This window comes from Mercurialis annua, linkage group LG2 (genome assembly GCF_937616625.2).
Source record: "Mercurialis annua linkage group LG2, ddMerAnnu1.2, whole genome shotgun sequence".
Taxonomy (NCBI): domain Eukaryota; kingdom Viridiplantae; phylum Streptophyta; class Magnoliopsida; order Malpighiales; family Euphorbiaceae; genus Mercurialis; species Mercurialis annua.
In genome coordinates this window covers 47,253,051-47,271,510 of record NC_065571.1, presented here as the reverse complement: position 1 = coordinate 47,271,510, position 18,460 = coordinate 47,253,051, and the positions used below count along the sequence as shown (strand labels likewise).

The 18,460-nt window shown below is 33.7% G+C and overlaps 2 protein-coding genes across 3 annotated transcripts; both read left to right on the top strand.

Moving 5' to 3' along the window:
- Positions 1-1,555: 1,555 nt before the first annotated feature.
- LOC126669004 (disease resistance protein RPV1-like) lies at positions 1,556-7,012 on the top strand. The gene is made up of 6 exons (XM_050362280.2): positions 1,556-2,165; positions 2,481-3,561; positions 3,759-4,082; positions 4,176-5,282; positions 5,365-5,959; positions 6,646-7,012. The coding sequence occupies exons 1-6, from the start codon at positions 1,702-1,704 to the stop codon at positions 6,879-6,881; spliced, it is 3,807 nt and encodes a 1,268-aa protein (XP_050218237.1). The 5' UTR covers positions 1,556-1,701; the 3' UTR covers positions 6,882-7,012.
- A 3,325-nt stretch (positions 7,013-10,337) lies between these two features.
- LOC126669005 (disease resistance protein RPV1-like) lies at positions 10,338-16,688 on the top strand. Of its 2 annotated transcripts, XM_056104888.1 has the most exons (7): positions 10,338-10,923; positions 11,502-12,582; positions 12,777-13,100; positions 13,193-14,236; positions 14,317-14,911; positions 15,940-16,008; positions 16,102-16,688. In XM_056104888.1, exons 1-7 carry the CDS (start codon positions 10,454-10,456, stop codon positions 16,185-16,187), a joined length of 3,669 nt encoding a protein of 1,222 aa, XP_055960863.1. In that variant the 5' UTR covers positions 10,338-10,453; the 3' UTR covers positions 16,188-16,688. The 2 variants fall into 2 exon arrangements, with proteins under 2 accessions (XP_055960863.1, XP_050218238.1); XM_050362281.2 differs by having other exon boundaries at positions 10,339-10,923; positions 15,940-16,688.
- The last annotated feature ends 1,772 nt before the right edge of the window (positions 16,689-18,460 follow it).

Here is an 18,460-nt window from a genome sequence, read left to right as displayed (position 1 = left end):
AAGAATTCTAAATATAAAAAATATATTTGAATTTTTTTAAAAAATATAAATAAATTATTTATATTAATTTTTTTTCCAGTTAATTCAATTTTTAAAATGTCTAGATGAAATTAAAAATCGAAAACCAAACTTCTATATAAATACAAACTAAATTTAATCGAACCATATTTAAGTAACCATTGTTAGTGCTTTGATTTGGTTGAATTTTACGATTTCAATCGGTTTTTACACACCTGCTCAATAGTGGCTCTTGGCTAGGGGTGTGCATTCGGTCGGTTCGGTCACTGAACCGACCGAAACCGAATTAACCAAACCCGAAATATTAGAAATTTCCAAAACCAAAACCGAACCGAACTATATTAAAACCGAACCGAAACTAAACCGAAATAATATTTTGGTTCGGTCGGTTATTTTGGTTAACCGAAATAACCAAATTTTATTAAAGTTAATTAATAAAAAATAAAAAATAAAATTAAAAACAATAATTTTAATACTAATTTATAATTTTAATACAATTTTAGGGGTTTTAGTAACTAAATTCTAAAAAAATTACAAAATTACCTTAACTTTTTTTTAAAAATTACAAAAATAACACAATTAATATATATAATTCGGTTATTTCGGTCGGTTCGGTTAATTCAGAAATTCCATAGCCAAAACCGAACCGAACCGAATTAACCAAACTTTTTGAAAATGAAAACCGAAACCGAACCGAATTAACCAAAAACCGAACCAAATTAAAATTTTGGTTTTGTTCGGTCGGTTAATTCGGTTCTAACCGAATACTGCACACCCCTACTCTTGGCTAATAGAAAAAAAATTACTATAAAGCCCTTCACAATTATATTATAATTAACAGTTTGATACCATTTGTTAAAATCCTATCTAATGGTTCATTACTTTTAATTCTGTTTACTATTAGGTCTTTTTGTTAATTTGCGGTGCCAAATTATTAACATAAATTAAAGTGAGATACCAAACTGTTAATAAAATTAGGCTTAATTAGTTAAAAACCACCCACCTTGAATTTTTTTTTTCGTTTATACCCTGACCTAGAAAAAAATTCATTTATATCCTGGCGTATGTGTTTATGTTTCACCTCTACCCCAAATTTCAAAAAAAAAAGATGATTTAGTGAAAACAACTAAGTATATGGATTATTTTATACTTTTTTTATTAAAAAAATTACAAAAAAATACTTCATCTTTAAAAATGTTCAAAAGTAAGGATTATTTAAAACTTTTTTCTATATGAAAAGAGGTTAATTTAGTGCCTCGGGGTAGAGGTGAAACATTAACACATACGTCAGGGTATAAATGAATTTTTTTCTAGATCATGGTATAAACGAAAAAAAAATTTAAGGTGGATTGTTTTTAAGTAATTAAGCCATAAATTAAAAGTGGAATAACAAATCCTTTGAAAGTGAATGTTGGGATTGAAAGTGAGAGACTATTAAATAAGATTTTGAAACAAGAGTATCAAACCATTAGAGTACTTTGCTCTAAAAAAACTCAAAATGGCAAGAATTTAAATCTCTCTACAAGCTCAGGGGTGAAAATAACTCTTTATTCAGAATTAATAAAGTGAAATAGAAAGTCAACTAAGCTCTACAAACAGATTAAAACTGAGTTCCTCAAAGTCAAACCCATAATTCTGTACATTCTTTCTTTCTGCATTTCTTTTCAGCTTCTCAAATTAACAATGGCGTCTACTTCATCTGCTAAAACAAGGTATGATGTTTTTCTTAGTTTTAGAGGCCCTGATACCCGTCATAATTTCACCAGCCATCTTCATCAGAAACTGGTCGACAAAAATATTCAAACTTTCATAGACAATAGGCTCGATAGAGGTGAAAAGATTGAATCATCGCTCATGAAAGTGATCGAAGAGTCTGAGCTTTCAGTAATTGTCTTCTCAGAAGGGTATGCAGCTTCGCCATGGTGTTTGGATGAACTGGTCAAAATTATTGAGTGCAGAGAACTGATGGGTCGGACTGTTCTGCCAATTTTCTACAATGTTGATCCATCTCATGTTCAACAACTGATGGGAACATTCGGAGATGGGTTTAAGAAGCTTGAAGCAGAGCATAGCCATAGTATGGATAAATGGAGAGACGCCTTGACGGAGGCCGCCACTCTTTCAGGTTGGGATTCAAACAATCACAGGTAATCAGTTGAAATATATTTACAATTAGAATTATCATTTTATTAATATCTGGTAGTACCAATGAGCTTATACCACAAATGGTATAAATAAGCACTGGACAACAAACTAGGTCGTGCTGGGTTCAAATTCTCCCACAAATGGCATAAATAAGCTGGAATTTTTTAAAACTGAAAAATTAAGATCTGTTTTGATACTATATTGTCCCTAAACTCATTATATTTTTCTTTGATATACATTTTTTTTGTTCTAATTATCAAGTCATTATAGTTTTGAAGCAGTTTACTTAATGTTAAATGCTGTTCTTGTACTTTTAGGCCGGATTCCAAATTAGTTGAAGTAGTTGTAAAAGACATAATGAATAAAGTCTCTCCTGCCTCCTATAGTATCTGCAGTGATTTGGTTGGGATTGACTCGCATATTCGGCAGATTTTACCATTACTCTGCATGGAGTCGATAGATGTTCGTGTTCTTGGGATTTGGGGAATGGGTGGTATAGGGAAGACAACCATTGCTGAAGCTCTTGTTAGTCAAATATCTAACCAATATGATGGCTGTTGCTTTCTTAGCAATGTTAGGGAAGAGTCATCGAAAAGTGGATTAATTCATCTTAGAAAATGTTTGTTTTCGAAGATTTTGGGTGATGATATTTTGAGTATAGAAATGTCTCGTGTGCTTCCCACTTTTGTTATGAATAGACTTAGAAAAAAGAAGGTCATTGTTGTTCTTGATGATGTAAATGACTCTGAACAATTAGAGGTTCTAGCTGGAAATCGTAATTGGTTTGGTCCAGGAAGCCGAGTTATCGTGACAAGTAGAGATAAACAAGTACTTCAAAATATTGCTGACAGTATATACGAGGTTAAAGGATTAGATGACATTGATGCGCAACTACTGTTGATTATGAAGGCTTTCAAAGCTGAGCAGCCTCCAAAGGTTTATACAAATTTGATAGAAAGGGCTGTCAATTACTCTAAAGGTGTTCCGTTAGCTCTTAAAGTGTTGGGCTCCCATCTATGCAAAAGGTCACCAAGCGAGTGGGAATCCTTATTGGACAAACTGAAACAATCTCCTGACAAGGAAATTCAGAAAATCCAGAAAATCCTAGAGGTAAGTTATGATGAACTAGAAAATGAGGTGAAGAATATATTTCTGGACATAGCTTGTTTCTTTAAGGGTTCAAGCAGATGTTGGGTGGAAAATATACTAAATGGCTGTGGTTTCAGTTCAAGCTGGGGAATAATGTGCCTGATTGATCAGTGTCTATTAACTGTTGGATCCTACAATACGTTGGAAATGCACGATCTAATACAGGAAATGGGTCGACATATTGCCCAAAGAGAAGGCAGTAGATTGGTGAATTCTAAGGTCATTTGTCAAATGTTAGCAAATACAAAGGTAGATGTTAAATTTTCTCATCTTCATAGTCATAGTCAATGAATACGACACGAACAGTAAGAAAATTATTATTAAACTATATGTCGTACCAACTTCTAAGTAATGTAGTTCTCTTATCAATATGAATTTTTTCTTTCTTCATTAATATAGTTTTCTATATTCCATATAGACCATTATTCTTAACACTTGATTTTTAGGGGAAGGAATCAGTACAAGGCATATGTTTGGACATGTCAAAAGTCGACAAGATTTGCTTGCATCCAAAAGCCTTCTCACGGATGCCAAACGTAAGGTTGCTCAAATTTTATAGACACCCTTATGATAGAGAAAGGGAACAAAAGCCCGTCTTCATGCTTGAATCTGGTCAATCCGAGTATCTTAAGTATCTCCCTAGCATGCTAAGTCTTATCCACTGGGAAGAATATCCTTACAAGTCTTTGCCATCAAAAATTTCTGTAGAGAACCTTATTGAACTTAATATGCCAAACAGCAATATCACAAACCTTTGGGATGGAGACAAGGTGCGTTTTAAATACATCTTCAAACACATTTTTGAACTATAATATTTTCTCTTGAAAAGGAGTGTCAATAATGTTCTGTTGTCACACATGTAGTGTCCTCAAAATTTGAAGAAGTTGGATCTTTCTAAGTGCAAACAACTAATGAGACTCCCTAATCTGTCTTCAGCTACAAGATTGAATGAAATAGACCTTTTTTTATGTGAAAGTTTGGTTGAGATTGACTCATCCATAAAGCTCCTTTATAATCTTACCAATCTCTGTCTACATGGGTGCAAGAAGCTGAAGACTCTTCCAGAGATTCCCCCAAACATTCAACGGTTTGATATAAGCCAGACTGGAGTGGAAGAATGGTCCCCCTTAATTCAATATCTTAACGAACTTGAGTACTTCGATATGTATGATTGCACAAACATTACAAGTCTTCCAATCAAGCTCTATTTGAGTTGCATTTCTGATGAAGATCCCTCACGACTTGATCTTAGTGGCTGCCAAAATCTTCATAAGCTTCCAGAGATAGAAGGAAACATAGAAAAATTGGATTTAAGTAAGACTGCAATAGGAGAATTGCCATCTTCAATTGGATATATCTCACCATCACTTGTTTCTTTGATCATGGTAGACTGTAAAAGTCTCGAGACTCTCCCAGATAGCATTTTGGAATACCTTTACTTGCTTAAACTCAGAGGCTGCTCAAATTTTTCCAAATTGCCTCCGCTATATGGTTTGTGCTGTTTAAGAAAGCTTGATCTTAGTGGCTGCTCAAAACTTGACGAATTGCCTCCGCTATATGGTTTGTGCTCTTTAGAAAAGCTTGATCTTAGTGGCTGCTCAAAACTTGAGGCATTGCCGCCTCTACAAGGTTTGGATTCTTTAGGGAAGCTAAGGCTCGATGGGACTTCACTAGTAGAGATCCCGAGTGACATTGTCTCTTTATTATCATTAAAGATATTGAGTCTAGAGAACTGCAAGAGACTACAGAGTTTGCCTAAGCTTCCACAGCAGCTAAGACAACTCCAAGTTGAAAATTGTACATCTTTGGGAACTGTAGAATCATCTTATCATACTGTGTCCACAGTTTTAACTTATTATCACCGGTTCAATTATTGTAATTGCCTGAGCTTGGACGACAATGCTCTTTCCAATATTCTAGCAGATGCATGGCTGCTTTTGAAAAAATTAGCCATTGCTTTTACAAATGCTGTAAAGTCTCTTCACTTTCTCCCTTTAAAGATTTATTCTAATGCTTATTTGATTAATTCAATTTGGTCATTTATTTTTGCAGAAGAAGCACTTCGGGGTTTCTTATGAAGCTTGTATACCGGGAAGTGAAATACCAGAGTGGTACAGCTATCAAAGCCAAGGATCTTTAATAGCAACAGTGTTCCCTCTTTTTAGCTTTACCTCTATGTTCCTTGGTTTTGCTTTTTCTTTTGTTCTTGAGGAACAATTGAACTCTGTCTCTTCCAACTGGCTGTCTTTTAGATGCCATTGCCTCTTCGAAAATGCTAATGGTGAAGAACATTCGTACTTCAGTAAATGCAAGGATCATGTTTATGCTGTGCCTGAATCAGAACATGTGTTCCTTTGGTATGACATAAATTGTGATTCTGGTAAAAACAAATGGCTCATAGAAAATGGTTTCAGTGTCATCGAAGCTTCATTTGAGTTCCGTGTTTTTAGTGGAACGGGAATCGACAGGAGAGAATTAAAGGTGAAAAAGTGTGGGTTGCACCTAATATATGATGATTATGTGCAGAAAGAATGGAATAGTAGCAGAATAACCAACAAAAAAAGATGGATTATAAGCGATGAAGAGGACCCACTCCCTAAAAGAATGAAAGGAAAGAATGCTGCTATACTCTCTTCAACCTCCTCGCGTAAGATGTTCCTCAAATTCTACTTTTGTACAGCCTGCTTTGCGTTCCCAACTATATTATTCATTATTTTTTCTGCTGCTGAATTTATCAAAGATATATGTATTTTTCTTAATTAGTAGTTTATCAATTATCATCTGACTATGCTCTGGATTGATTCTACTTTTATAGAGCTGGAAATGTGCACATTTCGTTTCTGTATTTACCTGAACTCTTGTATTTAAAATGTGAAAATGATTCACTGCATTTTAGCCCTTACTGCATACTATTCATCTTTCTAATTTTTCTTAGTATTCCAAGTCTCATTCGCTCAATGCTAAATTACTAAATAACAGCGCTACAGCTACTGTGATTCTAATCCTTTAAAATAAAGTTTCACCAGTTTTTTTATCATTTATGTTTTACAAGTACAAGATATTAGAATGATCCATCAACTTTTCCGAAGAACTATTTAGTAGCCATCAAAGTGTTTCATTAGATCTTGGTTGGCTATTGGCTGTCTTTTTTCTAATTTTTGGTGAAGCTGGTTGTTTTGTGTTCAGCCTTCTAGCTAGTTGATTCTATGCCTTTTTGCCTCCATTTTTGCATGTAATCCTATCCCCAAAGAACTTCTGTTTTGATCTATGAATTAGTTTAGCAATTTATGATCTATCTACAACTAATTAGCGCATTTAAACATTGGTAATCAGATAATTCAGAACATGATATGAAGGCAAATGAAGATGAAAATGAATTCGACTCAATGGATGATGAAGACGAAGAAGATGCAAATGAGCTAGATTTGGAATCGGAAGAGAGCTATGAAGATGAGGATGAAGTAGACGAATGGAATAATGAACTTCAGTCAGATGAGCTAGAATTTGATTCTGAATTCGAAGATGAAGACGAAGAGGAGTGCGACGAAGAAGAAGGAGATAGTGATTAGTGTTTAGAAATGTATACATTAATATGTGCATCAGTATATGTGTGCTACAAATAGTATTTTACTGTGGTATCTCATATTTTTTAAAGTTAATTTATTATTTAATCTAATAAGTTTGGGGTTTGACACCTCGCGATCGACCCCTAAAAAAGATTTCCTTCCGTTTTGATAGCCAAACAGTAAACAGTAACCAACCATGTTGAATGTAAAATCCTAATACTCTTGTAGAAAGACTGTTCTCCAGAATGATATTGTCCGAACGATAGGAGGTATAGTGCAATTGACCTGGTAAATGGGGCCAGCAATTAGCTTATCTCGTGGCATCAAATCAAACTCGACGACAGCTCTTTGAACAATGTTAAGCGCGGTTGTGTTAAAACAAATGTTGACGATGTTGTCTTTGAGAAATGCATAGGATATTAGGTGTTGCTTGTGCGGATGAAGGAAAGTTGATTCAAATGATATTTTACCTCAGATTTAGTCATTCAGTTTGATTCTTTGGGAGTTGTTACTGGAATTAGATCTCTGCTTTAGATTTTGTTTTTGGTGACCATTTGGAGCTGTTAAAGCTCTCAATTTACAAATTCAGTTTGTCATAAGGTCCACTCGTGGAATTGGAATTAAAATTTATCTTGAGTCCGGATAAAACGACATGTGACTATCTAGTCCATCTCTGATCTCCTGACAGCCCGAGCATAGCCTCCCTTTCGCCTTGGCTTCACTACAAACTCTATCTCTTTCTTTCGAATTTTTCGGACGATAGTCCGGACTAGAACTTGCTCAAGTCCTTTGGTGGTTTCGCCCCCGACATGATCTGTGAATAAAGTAGCACGCGGTCTTGGTAAGGCTATTCATCTTTATCGGATTTCCAGGAATAGTTCTCTTCATTTTCTAGCAATTTGTTAAATGCTGTTGATGTTGATATAAATTAATGAAGATTGTGTCTATAATTTTAAAAATAATTGAAGTGAACAAAATTAATTTCAGTTAGCAGGTAAAGAAACTAAAAACAATTTTCATTTTATTTTTTAATTCGATACCATAATATTATAAAACTTTAAATTATAATGTGTAATAAAACAAAATATATTTTTAATTTTTATAAATATTGTATATTCTAATTTATATTTTTTTCTAAGAATTGTTAACATATATTTAACCATCCAAAATAAAACAATTGAATTAAAATATGATTTATACCTAGATTCCAGTAACTTATGATGTCAAAAATAATGCCAAGATTATATTATAGTTTCTTTTTTTATGAATAAGATTATCTTATAGTTTTTTTTTTGAAAATAAATTATCTTATAGTTGATAGTAAAGTTATCCATTATATAGGAACATAACATCTTTTTAATTTTTTTTGGATCTAACATAAATATCTTGTATGAACTTAGGAACGAAAACAATTGCATAAAATGATGTAGGGTAAACATCCAGTGAAGAAAAAATAGTCTATGCTACAATTATAAACGACTTGATCACATGTCTACACTGCAATCCTTTAAAAATTGAGTAAAATATCTATGCTATAGCTGAATACAAGCTTGATTCTTTAAGAAATCTGCCACTAAAAACTTGACCTATGACAAAAAGTTACTGACTTTAACAGTGATCTGCAATATACAAGTATAATATCACAAGAAACTTGAATGAATTATAAAGAACAAATGGGATTCATTTATTACAACTGAATCGGAGATATTTCAGCACTTTTATAAAGAATTACGGAAATTTGATCCCAAGATATTGGAAAAATCCTGCTCGGCATATGTCATTTGAGTTTAAACATATCGGAAGATTTAATGTTGTTGAAAATAATTGAAAGGAAATCATGTATTTTAGGATAAATTGAATAAAATTGAAAGACTTGGACTTTTGTAAAACTTTCATGGAATATTTGACTTTCCTTTTTTTATGAAGTGTTTGTCAAGTGGTGGTTGAATCTAAGAGCATCTCCACTCATGTGCTAAATAACCTCACAATGCTATAATTTAGCATTTAAAATAGAAAACACATCTCCATTGCTGTGCTATTTCATGTGCTAAATTTAGCATATGCTAAAACTTGTGCCAAATTTGTTAGGAAGTTTAGCATATGCTAAAATCTAATATATATCCATATTATTTATAGATTTGCCATTAACAATTATAATCACATGTGGAATTTATTTACTTGTGTATTTTTCTAAAGTTTAGAAAAATTACTTTTTCTATTTTTTCTCCATTATTCTTTTACAAGTTTCGTGATGTACGTTCTTTTTTTACCTCTCGCTCTATTTTTTCTTTTGAAGCATCATAATTCAGCTCCACTGTTAAGAATTTGTGAAATAAATTGCTTATTATTGATAAAAAAAAAAAGAATTCACCGTGATTGCTCTTTTTTGGCTAAATTTTGGCCAAATTGATTATTCAAGATTTACAAAAAAAAAGCACAATTCGTTTTTATTGATTAATGAAGAGTTAATCATCTATGTAGGTTTTAGGGATCATATATTTGAATTTTTGGTTGAACATTTATGATTATTGAATTTAAAATAAAATTAACTATAAAAAAATATAGATTTAGCATTTTATTTAGCATTTTGCAATGGAGCAAAATTTAATAGTTTATGCTATATTTAAAATTGTGCTACTTTTTGTGCTAAAAATAGCACAAAATATAAAACATGGAGTGGAGATGCTCTAATGTTATGGCTGTAATTTCTAATGTCAAAATTAATTTGCGGATGTTGAAAAAGTTTGATCGTTTTTTTTTGTCAAAAAAAAATACAGAAAAAAACTAAAGTTCATAATTTGCGGATGTTGAAAAAGTTTGATCGTAAACTGCACTTTGTTGGCGAACAATTGATAATTTATTTTTTATTTTTGTAAAATATATCTGCGAACCAGACAACACATGTTAGCGTACTTTCAGTTCCCTGTTTAGATTTCAAATTTTTTCCAATTCTTTTACAAATGGAATGGTTATGAATTTTTATTTTTTTTTAAAAAAGAACTAATGCACAACTAACGCATCCGTTCATTTTGTCAAATATACATTTTTATAGGAAAAAACTCAAACATAGTCAAATGCAATAATGCAATAATGTCCTAGTTGTTATATAATATCCTTAAAAAAATGTAAGTTGACAATTTATATATTTATAGAAAATTGTAATAACATCAACAATTTGCAATAAAGTGAGATTATTTTGTCGTGCAAGATTCCTCAAGTTTCTCGGTAACTTTATTTACTTTCTTCAACGAATTGAACAAACTAAATTAGTTCTAACTACAAAGTTTAGAGTTGATTTAGAACTCATTAGTCATGAATAGTGGTGGATTCAATTTTTTTTTAAATAATACATATTTTTTTTTATAATTTTACATATTCTAAATTTTAAATTTAAATAAAATTATAAATTAACTATTAACTAACACACTATTGATTTATTACAGAAATAATAGAAAGTCAATGAAGCTGTTCAAACAGATTAACGCATTGTTTCTCAAGATGAGTTTCTAAGCAAACTCATAATTCAGTATAATCTTTGTTTTTTTCTGCAATTATTTTCAAGTTCTTGAAAAACAATGGCAATGGCATCTACTTCATCTGCTAAAACAAGCTATGATGTTTTTCTTAGTTTTAGAGGTGCCGAAACCCGCCATAATTTCACCAGCCACCTTCACCAAAAACTGGTCGACAAAAATATCCAAACTTTCATAGACAATACGCTTGATAGAGGTGAACAAATTGAATCATCGCTCATGCAAGTCATCGAAGAGTCTCGAATTTCAGTCGTCGTTTTCTCAAAGGGGTATGCATCTTCTCCATGGTGTTTGGATGAACTCGTCAAGATTATTGAGTGCAGAGAACTAATGGGTCGAACTGTTCTTCCGATTTTCTACAATGTTGATCCATCTGATGTTCAATACCAGACTGGATTATTCGGAGATGGGTTTGAGGAGCTTGAAGCAGAGCATAGTCATAGTATGGCTAAATGGAGAAACGCGTTGACGGAGGCTGCCACTCTCTCAGGTTGGGATTCAAACAATCACAGGTAATCAAAATCAGTATATTTATTATACTTATTGTTGAAATACATTACAATAGGATTTTCTATTACAATTATTAATTGATCAATTGCTGGTGGTAGTGAATGAGTGATTATTAGTGTGCAATAGTAAATGACGGAAAATTATACAACACAACAGTTGTGCTATAACATTCGTGCAACAAATCAATGTGGTCTTTGCCATGTGGGAATAATCAATGATTCCCTATTGCAAATGCTCGGCTTGCTGTAAATATGACATAACAAACACTAGTAAATGACTGCAGCGGTACATTTTTCATTTAGTAATTTGCCTCTCAACATTATAAATTTATTGTATTTTCCTTATCTTAGTCGTTTGAAACTGGAATTTTAAAAATTGAGATTTAACTCATCCGCAGCGGTACCCTTAGACTGAACAGTTGGGATTGTACATTCAAATGGAAAGCTGAAAAATTAAGAAATTGGACTAGACTTGTTCTAATTAGAAGTGCTATGATGCTTTATCATTGTAATTTTTATCTTTTCTTGTTGTAGTTTCAGAGCAATTTCTTTAATCTCTTAAGCTGTTCTTGTACTTTTAGGCCGGATTCCAAATTAGTTGAAGTAGTTGTTAAAGACATCGTGAACAAAATTTCTCCTACCTCCTATAGTATCTGCAGTGATTTGGTTGGGATTGACTCGCATATTCGGCATATTATACCATTACTCTGCATGGAGTCGATAGATGTTCGTGTTCTTGGGCTTTGGGGAATGGGTGGTATAGGGAAGACAACCATTGCTGAAGCTCTCGTTAGTCAAATATCTAACCAATATGATGGATGTTGCTTTCTTAGTAATGTCAGGGAAGAGTCATCGAAAAGTGGATTAATTCATCTTAGAAAATGTTTGTTTTCGAAGATTTTGGGTGATGATATTTTGAGTATAGAAATGTCTCGTGTGCTTCCCACTTTTGTTATGAATAGACTTAGAAAAAAGAAGGTCATTGTTGTTCTTGATGATGTAAATGACTCTGAACAGTTGGAGGTTTTAGCTGGAAATCGTAATTGGTTTGGTCCAGGAAGCCGAGTTATTGTGACAAGTAGAGATAAACAAGTACTTCAAAATATTACTGACAATATATATGAGGTTAAAGGATTAGATGACATTGATGCACAGCGACTGTTAACTATAAAGGCTTTCAAAGCTGAGCAGCCTCCAAAGGTTTATACCAATTTGATAGAAAGGGTTGTCAATTACTCTAAAGGTGTTCCGTTAGCTCTTAAAGTGTTGGGCTCCCATCTATGCACAAGGTCGCCAAGAGAGTGGGAATCCTTATTGGACAAACTGAAACAATCTCCTGACAAGGAAATTCAGAAAATCCAGAAAATCCTAGAGGTAAGTTATGATGAACTAGAAAATGAGGTGAAGAATATATTTCTTGACATAGCTTGTTTCTTTAAGGGTTCAAGCAGATGTTGGGTGGAAAATATACTAAATGGTTGTGGTTTCAGTTCAAGCTGGGGAATAATGTGCCTGATTGATAAGTGTCTCTTAACTGTTGGATCATACGATACGCTGGAAATGCACGATCTAATACAGGAAATGGGTCGACATATTGCCCAAAGAGAAGGCAGTAGATTGGTGGATTGTAAGGTCATCTGTCACATGTTAGCAAATACGAAGGTAAGATGTTAAACTTTCTCATCTTCATAGTCACAGTCAATGAATATGACATCAACAGTAAATATTATTAAACAATATGTCGTACCAACTTCCAAGAAATACAGTTCCCTTATCGATATGAACTGTTATCTTTCTTCATTAATATATTTTTCTATATTCAATATGGACCATTATTCTTAACACTTGATTTTTAGGGAAAGGAATCAGTACAAGGCATATGTTTGGACATGTCAAAAGTCGACAAGATTTGCTTGCATCCAAAAGCCTTCTCACAGATGCCAAACTTAAGGTTGCTCAAATTTTATAGACGCCCTTATGATTTGCAAAGAGAACAAAAGCCCGTCTTCATGCTTGAATCTGGTCAATCGGAGTATCTTATGTGTCTTCCTAGCATGCTAAGTCTTATCCACTGGGAAGAATATCCTTACAAGTCTTTGCCATCAAAATTTTCCATGGAAAACCTTGTTGAACTTAAATTGCCAAAGAGCAATATCACACACCTTTGGGATGGAGATAAGGTGCGCTTTGAATAGATCCTTAAACACATTTTTGAGCTAACTTTTATCTAGAAAAGGAATGTCAATAATGTTTTTGTTTGTCACACATGTAGTGTCCTCAAAATTTGAAGAAGTTGAATCTTTCTCACTGCCAACAACTAACGAGCCTCCCTAATCTCTCTTCAGCTACAAGATTGAATGAAATAAACCTTTTTTTATGTGAAAGTTTGGCTCAGATCGACTCATCCATAAAGCTCCTTTATAATCTTACCCATCTCTGTCTACATGGGTGCAAGAAGCTGAAGACTCTTCCAGAGATTCCGCCAAATATACAACGGTTTGATATAAGCAAGTCTGGAGTGGTAGAGTGGTCCCCATCAATTCAATTTCTTGACGACCTTGACTACTTCGATATGTATGATTGTATAAACATTACAAGTCTTCCAATCAAGCTCAGTTTAAGCTGCGTTTCTGATGAAGATCCCTCACGACTTAATCTCAGCGGCTGCCAAAATCTTGTTAAGCTGCCAGAGATAGAAGGAAACGTAGAAAAATTGGATTTAAGTAAGACTGCGATAGAAGAACTACCATCTTCAATTGGATATATATCACCATTACTTGTTTCTTTGATCATGGTCGACTGTAAAAGTCTCGAGACTCTCCCAGATAGCATTTGCGAGTTGGAATACCTTCAAATACTTAAACTCAGAGGCTGCTCAAAATTTTCCAAATTGCCTCTGTTATATGGTTTGTGCTCCTTAGAAAAGCTTGATCTTAGTGGCTGCTCAAAACTTGAGGAATTGCCGCCTCTACAAGGTTTGGATTCTTTAGAGAAGCTAAGGCTTGATGGGACTTCACTTGTAGAGATTCCCAGTGACATCGTCTCTTTATTATCATTAGAGATATTGAGTCTAGAGAACTGCAAGAGACTACAAAGTTTGCCTAAGCTTCCACAACAGCTAAGACAACTCCAAGTTGAAAATTGTACATCTTTGGGAACTATAGAATCATCTTATCATACTGTATCCACAGTTTTAACTTACTATCACCGGTTCAATTACTGTAATTGCGTGAACTTGGACGACAATTCTCTTTCCAATATTCTTGCAGATGCATGGTTGCTTTTGGAAGAATTAGCCATTGCTTTTATTGATGCTGTAAGCTCTCTTAGTACTTTCTTCCTTCGAAGATTTATTCTAGCACTTTGATTTTTGTTATTTAATCGCCTTTTTTGCAGAAGAAGCACTTCGGAGTTTCTTATGAAGCTTGTATACCAGGAAGTGAAATACCAGAGTGGTACAGCTATCAAAGCCAAGGATCTTTAATAACAACTGTGTTCCCTCCTTTTAGCTTTACCACTATGTTCCTTGGTTTTGCCTTTTCTTTTGTTCTTGAGCCACAATTAAACTCCGCCTCTTCCAACTGGATCTCTTTTAGATGTGATTGCCACTTCGAAAATGCTAAAGGTGAAGAACATTTGTACTTTAGTAAATGCAAGGATCATCATTATGCTGTGCCTGAATCAGAACATGTGTTTCTTTGGTATGACTTAAATTGTGATTCTGGTAAAAACAAATGGCTCTTAGAAAATGGTTTCAGTGTCATCGAAGCTTCATTTGATTTCCGTGTTTTTAGTGGAACGGGAATCAACAGGAAAGAATTAAAGGTGAAAAAATGTGGGTTGCATGTGATATATGATGCAGATGTGCAGAAAGAATGGAATAGAAGCAGAGTAACCAACAAAAAGAGATGCATTAGAAGCAATGAAGAGGAACCGCTCCCTAAAAGAATGAAAGGAAAGAATGCTGCTTTAGTTCCTTCAACCTCCTCGTGTAAGTTGTTTCTCAAATTCTATTTTTGTACAGCCTGCTTTGCATTCCCAACTACATTATTCATCATTTTTTCTGCTGCTGAATCTATTAAAGATATACGATGCTCTGGATTGATTCTAGTTTTATAGAGCTGGCAATGCGCACATTTTGTTTCTGTAGGTACCTGAACTCTTGTATCGAAAATGTGAACATGATTCAGTGCATTTTAGCCCTTACTGCACATTATTCATCGTTCTAATTTTTCTTAGTATTCCAAGCCTTATTCACTCAATGCTACATTACTATTGCACTCCATTTACTGTGATTCTATTCCTATAAAATGCTCAACATTTATTTTCTCTATATCAATGAGTGTACGAGTTAAGACCATCGTCACTGGTTTCCATTTTCTCAATAGATATTTTGTTGCACAAGTGAACAGATTGGCATTGTAGGTTAAAATTGGCCGAATTTGCTGTTTCCATGCTAGTTCTATTTTTTGATATTAAGTAAACCCTGTATGCTAGATTGTGTATCATTCAAGTATCAAGAAAACCATCAAACCCTGTTACCTGGTTGGTATAGATGGCTTCTTAATTTCTGGTTATTGTCACCATCAATTGCAATTTTGCCATAACTTTCTAGGCTTGTGAACTTTATAAGATGCCTTAACTTTTTAATCACTGTAATTACTGTTATTTTGGCTTCTTTAACTTTGCATATATGAAAATTAAGTTTCACCAGTTTTATCATTATGTGCTACTAAGTACAATATATTAGAATAATCCAGCAACTTTTTCTAAGAACTATTTAGTTGCCATCAGAGAGTTTCATTAAATCATTGTTGGTTATTGGCTGTCATTTTTATAATTTTTGGTGAAGCTGGTTGTTTTGTGTTCAACCTTCTAGCTAGTTGATTCTATGCTTTTTTTCCTCCATTTTTGCATGTAATCCTATTCCTAACGAACTTCTGTTTTGATCTATGAACTAGTTTAGCAATTTTATGATCAATCTACAATTAATTAACGCATTTATACATTGGTAATCAGATAATTCCGAACATGATCTGAAGGCAAATGAAGATGAAGATGAATTCGACTCAATGGATGATGAAGATGAAGAAGATGCAAATGAGCTAGATCTTGATTTGGAATCGGAAGAGAGCTATGAAGATGAGGACGAAGTAGACGAATGGAATAATGAACTTCAGTCAGATGAGCTAGAATATGATTCTGAATTCGAAGAGTCTAATGAAGATGAAGACGAGTGCGACGAAGAAGAAGGAGATAGTGATTAGTGTTTATAAATTTATACTTAAATCACTGTATATATGAAGAAGAAGTGAACCAGTTTGATCATCTGGGAAAAGAGTTGGCTGACTTAAATGAAAGCAAAGAAGGAAATTTTAAAATTTGAAAGCAATGCTCAGTTCATTGAAGTACTACTGCAGCACTTTCAAGAAAACTGATGAAACTGTAATAAATGTAAAACCTGAGATAGGCAGTACGCTAGCTAGCGTTATTGTGCTAGCCAGAACCATTTTCCGAGAAGCCAAGGGAGAACACAGTCTGAAATCAGAAATTTTATGGTTCCTGACAGTGACAAGGAAATATGTTGCTTACTGATTCTGATTTCATAGTTCTGATCTGACTCGTTCTTGCGACAAGAAGATCAGCAAAATGTTCATTAGGATTTAAAGCATGGTGCTTTTTCTTCCCTTTGCCTTGTATATCACAAACACCATAAGCTATGCAGGTTTATTTATTGCTAATCAGTTCAAGATTCCCTCAATTTCAAACCCATTTGAGCATCAGAAAATAGTATTATTTTTGTGTACTTTTTTCCATTGAATTTCACTGCATTTTGTGGAGTTCTGCAGTTACACTTTTGAGCTCGGAAGTGAAACTTTATTCATGGAATTTTGGTATTAGAAAATAGAGAACATCTCAGTTTGTGGAGAGTTTTTAAATGGTTGTATCGCACGTTCTTTTGAAGTTTGTTTTTAATCCCTTTGCATCTCCATTTTAGCTTCTCCTATGTCATTGCTTCCTAAACAGGGATAAATGTGGCTTTGTTTTTCTTAAGGTCCCGGTGCCACTCTGAATGTTGCAAAAAACAAGGTCAGTTTGCTGCAATTTTTGGACGGGGTGCTGTTGACCTTGCTGTAAGTTGTGCTTGGTGCTTTCATGATATAAAGAATAATTTGTGTTGATTTAAATCCCAGTTGTTTTCAAGAAGGTAATGTATCTTATTATTAATTTTTTAAGAAGATATAACTAACTATAATTATGCATATGTTTCAATTTTCGTCATTGGAAGCCAAGAAGTTTGGTGTTACTGAGTTTGTGAATCCAAAATGTTATGACGAGCATGTTCAACTCGATATGAAACAATTTTGTAATGCATGATGAATGGATAATAAATCTATCAATTTTTTGGTATCATGGAAATATAACTCAAAAAGTTGATACTCCAATTGATTCAAGTCTTGATGCTAGAAAAGTATATACTAAATTGAGTTTTCTGTGTTTGTTGGATCAGGTGATTGTTGAGATGGTTAGTGTGTGATCAGGTAATTGTCAAATGGGGTAAAAACTGGTGATATTTCCATTTTTTTATTCATGTACAGACCTGCAGTTTTGATATCTATTACAATCATAAACACGTTTTAATCATGTTGAAGCTACGCAATTCTTGTTCCTTTATTGCAGAGGTACTTGGGAAACAAACCCTGTTACCTAAACTCTTGAAGCTAGGGCTGACATTTTAATCAAGTATTTCTCGTAATCTAGGGCTGTCAGCGCTAACTCCACACCACTCGCTCTCCCCAGTTCTTGGGGCTCCGAGACCAACGACGTTTATTGGTCTGAACCGATGCTCCTAATCGCTGAACCGTTGTTGCCGTTGAACCTTTGTTTTCAAACAAGAAGCTGCCCGGGAGCTCGTCAGTTTCTTTTCTCTGTTTTTAAGTTGTTGTAATGGATGTGTTTTAAGTTGTTGTAATGGCTCTTTTCACTGTTTTTGATTGTAAATTGATCCTTAGTTGCAATGAATTGTTCGTCGCAGCAGCTCAAATGAACCCAGCTGGGGTTCGTCTGAGATGCTGAATGATGGTGACGGAAGGTGGGTGAGTGTGCGACGGAACGGCTGCGGATAAGATTTTTTTAAATGTTCAATATGATATTTTTTTTCTAGCTAACATATTGCGGAATGGACTATGAAATCAGGAGAAATTCTAAGGCATAGTCTACCATGATATGTGTGGAATAGCCTATCATATTATAACATTGTCATTAAAAATAGTGTCACTAACTTAATTTTGTTATTTTTTTTTATACATTTGAATAGTAATATTACGACAGTGACATTATTTTAATGACATGACATTATATAATAAACGTAGTCCATGTATGATGTGGTGAATGGAGTCTACTTAATTTTTTTTATAAAATCAGATAACACATCATACAAAATTAATAGAGTTAGAAAAAATATACCTCAGAGATAAGATAACTAAAATATTAAATAAAAATTTAAAGATAATTGCACATGAATTAAAGTTTAAAAACA